General features: G+C 37.5%; 1 protein-coding gene across 1 annotated transcript in view; it reads left to right on the plus strand.

The window, feature by feature from the left end:
• Positions 1 to 1,107: 1,107 nt before the first annotated feature.
• The window catches only part of EFNA5 (ephrin-A5), a gene marked incomplete at its 5' end in the record, with an annotated part of 48,927 nt that continues 42,910 nt past the window's right edge, over positions 1,108 to 7,124 (plus strand). The window contains one exon of the mRNA XM_008589601.1: positions 1,108 to 1,429. Coding sequence (XP_008587823.1) covers positions 1,108 to 1,429 — 322 coding nt within the window. The remainder of the gene's footprint in view (positions 1,430 to 7,124) is intronic.

Below are 7,124 nucleotides of genomic sequence, written 5' to 3' on the forward strand. Positions count from 1 at the left end.
TGTCCTGGGAAACACTGTTCGACTGATGGGAAAAGACATATTAGTTAAAACAGATAAGCAAAGCTTTTGTAAGGTGAGAATTGAAGCACACAATGTAGTGTTTGCAGTAGTGTGTGCGCGCACGCGCGTGCACGTGCATGCATTTTAACTATTTCAGGATGAATTTGCCATGTGTTTGCTATTTCATCTGGCCTGTTAGTTTTACTGCTCACCAGTCTAGCCCTAGTAGATGACGTATAAAATTAAAAGAAATAAGGGTATAAGTCATTTGACTTAGATGGTTTCAGTGGTTGTTTTTTGCTTTTTGTTGTTTTGCATGTGTGTGCATGTGTGTGTGGTGGCTGTTCAGTACAGGGATTGAACCCTGTACCTTTGTGTTACCAACACCAAGTTCTAACCAGCAGAACTAACTGCAGCCCTTGGTGTTCTTAATATAGAAAGGGGCGGGGCATTGAAAGAGAGGTGAGCTAGAGTGAGTTTGTGATGGAAGCAGATCTAAGGAAAACACTGAACTGCGATCTGAAGTCTCGATTCTAGGTCTAGTTCTAGTTCAGTCACTCACTACTTCATCTGTATGCCTTAGGTTTTTACTTTTCTCTAAAATGGGAGTGTTGTTCTAAGAATCTCTAACTTTTAAATTTAATGATTCTACTTCTCCCAATTGTATGGCTCTAAGTGTCCATATTTGTATAGAAAGTTGAAAATGGAATCAATTATAACAAAAACAATCGAGTCATTTATACTTTACTCCTTCATATATTCAAAAACATTTACTAAGTGAAGCACTATTTCAGAAATATGAAAACTTTGCTTCAGTGTATATGATTTTAAGAATGAAAGGATACTGTTCCTCATTTTGAAAGAGTGATATTTAATGTAATAGTATTTAAAATGAAAGTGATGCTCTTCATTTTTAGGGTATGATGAAACAAATATAATAGAATTCCTCTGTAAAATGGCTTGCTTAGCTTTGGAACTGCAACATTTCAAACCATGTCCCCAAACTGTAATGGCATTCCGTAAGAACTTATTATTCTAAATCAGTTAGCCCCAGAATTATTAAAGGGTTCAACCAGTAATTCCAATCAGAAAGCCCTTTCTCTATGAATTATCTCGTCGTCTTCTTTTTCCAACAGATTCCAGAGGGGTGACTACCACATTGACGTCTGTATCAATGACTACCTGGATGTTTTCTGCCCTCACTATGAGGACTCCGTCCCAGAAGATAAAACTGAGCGCTATATCCTCTACATGGTGAACTTTGATGGCTACAGTGCCTGCGATCATACTTCCAAAGGGTTCAAGAGATGGGAATGTAACCGGCCTCACTCTCCAAATGGACCACTGAAGTTCTCTGAAAAATTCCAGCTCTTCACTCCCTTTTCTCTAGGATTTGAATTCAGGCCAGGCCGAGAATATTTCTACATCTGTGAGTATATAGAGATTTATCATATTATAGGCGGCTGCAAGAACCCAGACTAATTTTTTACCCATGTTTCAGAGAATTGCAGAGAGCCAGACTTCACGTTACAGATATTTCCTTGTAAACGCACACATCAGGATCCCTAGGTACATTAGCTGGAAATTGAGAGCACAAATTAGATTAAAGACACGGTGCCTCTCGCCATATGAAATTGTATGTCAGCCTGTTCAGTGGACCACTGCTGACTTGTATTTCTTTTAAATGAAAATTGCCAGTACTTCTCCAAAGCTCGGGAAAAGAAAAAAAGATTCCTGAAAAAAATTAAAGAAAATAATTAAATTTACATAGCTTGGTGTCATTGGATTTCTTATTCAGGTGTCAGCAGTATCTTTTCAATCATCCACATTTTCAGTGGAAAAAGCCAAAACTCCTGCAAATGTCAGCATGCTGACGGTAAATATTCTCTATGCACCAAGGAGAAAAGACAATTATTAAGAGCAGCTGCATCTTTAAACAGGAAAGCGTGTGAAGAAGTATCTAGAAAGGGTTTCAAGGGAACTGGTATGAGTGAGTTTCCTACCTGTGAGCATTGAATTGACTGTGTCCTGAGAGAGCTCTACAAGTTTCTCAGGAGACTTCTGTACTAATCCCAACGCCATGGCCTTGTTTATTCTCTATTGTGTATACTATCACTTCTTCAGCATTGTACTATCCTGTATTATTTGTAAATGTTTCTCAAACCTCACTGTGTGTAAGAGTCATCTGGGGATCTTGCCGTAATGCAGATTCTGACTCAGACGGTCTGAGGTGGGGCCTGAGAGTCTGGACGTGTAAAGCTGATGATTCTGGTGCTGTTGATCTACAACGGCCTGCACTTTGAGTAGCAAGTCATAGGTAATATCTACTTTAGGTAGCTTGCTGTGTATCTGGACTTTCCTTTAACTTATGTCAAATATTTAAACTATCTGGCCTTTCGCATATATTTTCACTGCTAACTGAAAAAGTTAAAAGTTTATTTGCTCAAAAGTACATTTATTGAACAACTTATCTTGGTTCAGAAATGTTGGGGGACAGAAGATGAAGAGACTTTCCCTGTCCTTAGGCAGTGACCTTCTAGTGGGGAGCAGACAGGTACATAGGCCATTAAAGTATCAATAAACAACTGCTGAATGAAAATAAATGCAAGGAGTAGTGGGCACACTGGGGAAGTTGTACTCCACCTGCTTTGCAGATTCAGGAAGCACACCTGCACGAGTGTGTGGAGACGCACGTAATAGCACCCAGTAAGCCTGGCGTTGACTTCTCACCCCAGCTTGCCAGACAAACAAGATAGAGAACATTCCTGGTTTTCTGAATTATTTCTTCAGTCTGAATGTCCATACCCACTCATAACCCACAGTTTTTAAGTCTACAAGGATTTATAGCTCCTCTTCTTCTCCAGAAAACAGAATTTTATAATAAGTAGGATTTCACCATCACAAGGGCATTCTCATTTATATTGAAATCGAATTTAAAAACAAAATTGAACAGTACCATTTTTTAAAATTTCAGTACATATTTCAGTTGTTAGTCATGAGAAAACATGTAAAAGCCTTGATACTATCTTACATTTGGTCCATAAAATACGAAAAGGAATATTGAGTCCCCCAGATGCAGGAAACAGTGGCATACAGTGAATTGACGTGTTCTCAGGCAGCATGTTCTTGCTTTTGCTGATTTTTTACTTTGTGAAAGAATCTCATTCAGCAAATGAGAAAAAGCAAAGAGGAAACCTTCAGTTGTGGGACAGCATCTCATTTATTGCCTAGCTGTAAAATACTATACCAATGTAAGAGGAAGTGATTGCCAGTTACAAAATTTTCTTATCAGCATCTCAGATTAGAAAACAACAAAAAAAGAAACCCAAAAATGAATAGAGATCACCAAGATGGAAAACATACCCACCAGCTAACTAGTTGATTGCATGATTATTAGAAATTATAGAATCCATTGAAGTTCATAAGCAAGATGTTATTACTCAAATATACCCTTAGTGCTTATGACTGGTTTTTCCTCATTTGTGGTTAAATTCAATATTTCACTAAAAATCATTATGTGTCTTCTATAACATTCATTTAATGGAGTCATTTAACTGTCAAGGGCTCCTGTCAAAGTAATTGTTCCAAAATGCTTCAAAATATCAGGAGCTTTTTGGCTGTTCAGCTGAGTTTAACCTGAATTACTTTTTTTAATGAAAGGTAAAATAGCACAAAATTAGCAGCAAAGAGAGATGTTCATTTACAAGAAGCACAGTGGCCTGGTGTTTAGCTAAATTGAATTTTCAGCCATGTTTTTGCCCCACAAAGCATCCTTTGCTGTCTTTTTAGGTTTTTTCCTTTTCACTGCTGAGAGCAGAAGCAGCAGAGGTGATGTGGATGTCTTACAGATGTTTAATGTATTGTGGTCATGATTAAACTAGAGGATTCTTAGGGGAGAATTGGCCCTCAGTTGAATTTTCCTCTCTCCTGATGTGCGTGGAATGAAGATGATTGGGAAGTGGCTATTTTCACACTTACTACGTTACAAGAAGCTCTGTTGCCAATCTTAGGAACAAGCTTGACCTCACACTGGTCAATTTTATAAAATGCTCTTGCTAGGACAGGAGAACATTTCAGCTCCTTACAGCCTTAAAATCTCCTCTAACTTTTCATGACAAAAAAGAAAAAATGAAGCTGTAGCCTTTTGGCTGTCCTGCTTTCTAGTGCTAGGGGCAGGCTTAAGTTTAGTGGTGTCTGTTGAGTGCCAGAATTCAGATACAAACACCGTAGCGGGGAAGGAAGACAAGTATTTATAACAAGATTTCACCTCATTACTTAGACTCAGGACACAGATCAGAGGATTCTTAAGTTCTGCTTTATCCTCGATGAGATTTCTCTTTCATAATTTTTTTGTTGTGCAAAATTAAGAATGGTGAGCTAAACAGCCAAGGGGGAGGACATTAAGAAAATGCAATATTTGGAAATATATAAAAAGTTTCCAAATTACTTTAAAAATAAAATATCATTCACAGTTCTAGATCCTTTGTTTGTCACAAGAGCAACTCTATGCTATGTACTCCTTTACTTGGGAATAGACAGTATATTTGTTATAATCGCTGATTATTGCTGAGAGACCAGATCATTCCTGAATGTGACAAATACTGTTTTTAATCTAAAGGAGTTATTTTGGTAGGAGAGTGGCATACTAAAGTGATTACAGAAAGTCAATAGTATTTCTATCAGTGATAGATTTACAGAACTGCCAGTCAATCGATTAAGGCAATAGTCATTTATATAGACTTCCTAAAAGGAAGAGTAATTTTAGAAACTTCAAAAATACTCACTTTAGAAAAGATTCTCATAAATCTTAGCCTAATGAGAACATGTTTGAAAGAAGTTTTGCTGCTGTTACTTTTAAGTCAGAAGAGGTAAAGGGAAATCATTTAAATAAGGGCACTGTAAGTTATTTTTCTAACTCCATAAAACACTGCTTTTGAATATACCCTTTTGTAAAGTAAGGAAACTGAGTCCTAAGCCATTCTCTTGACCTAACTAGCTATATGATCTTGGGTAAATCATTTAATCTCTCTGAAGTTGTAACTCCACACTTACAACATAACCTACTTGTAGTCAATGATTTCAGAAATCTCTTGGAGCTTTAATGTCCTAATCTTATTTTTTATCTGAGGGTCTGACACATTAGGGTAAGAGATGACATCTGTCTGATGGCCCAGCCCAGCACCTTGCTTAGGAGGTGTTAAATAAATGCCAGGTGAAGAGGAATTTTTAGGGACAAGGCAGAGTGGAGAGGGTATTAGAACTATTGAACTAGTTCTAGTTCTCTCGCTCCATCCTGTCCAAGCCAACATTGTCTGCGGTCTCCACCAGCACAGCAGGCTCCCGTCTCTTTGCCTCGCTCATGCCACTGCTCTGACAAAGCCCTCCAGTGACTTCCTATCTCACCAAGACGAAAATTCAAGTTTCTAACCAGGCCAGCAATGTCCTCGTTGGCTGTACTCCTCCCACGCCCCCCACCCCGGCCTCTCTGACCTCTCCCTCTGCTCTCTGCCTTCCTCTCTCTGCTCCAGACCCTGCCCTCCTTCGTGTTCCTCAGACTTTTCTCCAGCACACCCCCAGGCAGGGGTTCTCGTAGCCCCAGGCATTCATGACCCTCTCTCTCACTTTCTTTAGATGTATGCTCAAAAATGTCTTCATCAGAGAGGCTATTCTCACCTCCCTACATAAAAATAATTCCTTCTTTATCATCCTCTGCACTTTTACTCTGCTTTGCTTTTCCTCGGGCACTTATCACCCCTGACAATATGTACCTATGGTTGGTTGTTCACAGCTGTTTCTGCTCTATGCCATGTATCATTTTGCTTGGCACATAGTAGATGTTCAATAAATAAGGGTAACTAGTGTTTACATAGCACCTCTCTGTTCCAGGCACTGTTATAAACACCCTACAATTCTTAAAACAGCACTGTGAAGTACTATTCTTTTTTCTCATTTTATGGCTGGAGAAATTGAGGCACAGAAAAGGTTACGTAACTCTAAAAAGGTTCACAGAGCTGAGAAGTGGTTGATCTGGGAGGAAATAATCAAGTGAGCAGCTAAAAGAAGTGAAGAGATAAAGCCCTAGGTCTCATATACTTGAAAAGGAAAAACACACAGTATATTAAAAAAATAAAAATTAAAAAAAAAAGATTAGGATCAAATAGCACTTTGATATCTACTGATTAGAGAATACTTCTTCCTAGAAACCCCAAGTCAGATGGTGGAAAGATAAATTTTAAATACATGTATGCATTTTCAGCTCTCCAAAGGATACTTTTTCATCTCCAGAAGATATTTCAACTGTATCTGCCCACATGGTTGACCCTTTTAACCTAAATCACTTCAGAAGCCAGAAAAGTTGTACTTTCTAAGAAATTCTTCTTAATATTACTGAATATTTAACATCCAGACTGAATCATGATTGCACACTTGATTCAGGAAACAGTGAGTTTTAATGAGAGACCTACAATAAAGAAGATAGATGTCATTTTCTGAAAATGATACTGAAAAGGCAGAGAATTCTTCTAGCATTTGTTCCATCTAAGTTATAGCTGGGGGCATTCTATGTTATTATGGGCATCATTCTTAAATCCATAGGATAGCTACTTGAATGTATATGGTTAACTGCTAATTCTCTGCTTTATGTATATTGATTAAAAGTTTACAGTTTTGTCTTAATCCATGAGGCAATTTGAATATGTACTACACAATTTTTAAAACTGACAAAATAACCTAAATTCCTAAGAAATATTTCATTAAAATGGTGAAGACCAGCTTCAGAAATCATCTGATTATACAATATGACTATTGACTAAACTTTTAAAGGTAAAAGAATATTCAGTAAAACTAAAAGCACTAATGTAAAGATAGCCCTTCGCTTGCCAATTGGATGTGTTCCAAAAGCTTATTTGCAGGCAAGTTGTTTGGAACTTATAGTTTCTCATAAAAGTTCTTATATGATCAGCCAAGTTCTCTGTAAGATGGAGTATCTGCTTAGCTGTAATATTGACGAAAATTGTATTTTTTGATGGAAAATAGTAGAAAACAGCATCTAGAAGAGTTGCTCAATAAATATTTGTGGAATGAATAAATGTCATAATAGTAAATCACATAGAACAAAAAAAAGG

The sequence above is a fragment of the Galeopterus variegatus genome, unplaced genomic scaffold, assembly GCF_000696425.1.
Source record: "Galeopterus variegatus unplaced genomic scaffold, G_variegatus-3.0.2 Scaffold5549, whole genome shotgun sequence".
Classification (NCBI taxonomy): Eukaryota; Metazoa; Chordata; class Mammalia; order Dermoptera; family Cynocephalidae; genus Galeopterus; species Galeopterus variegatus.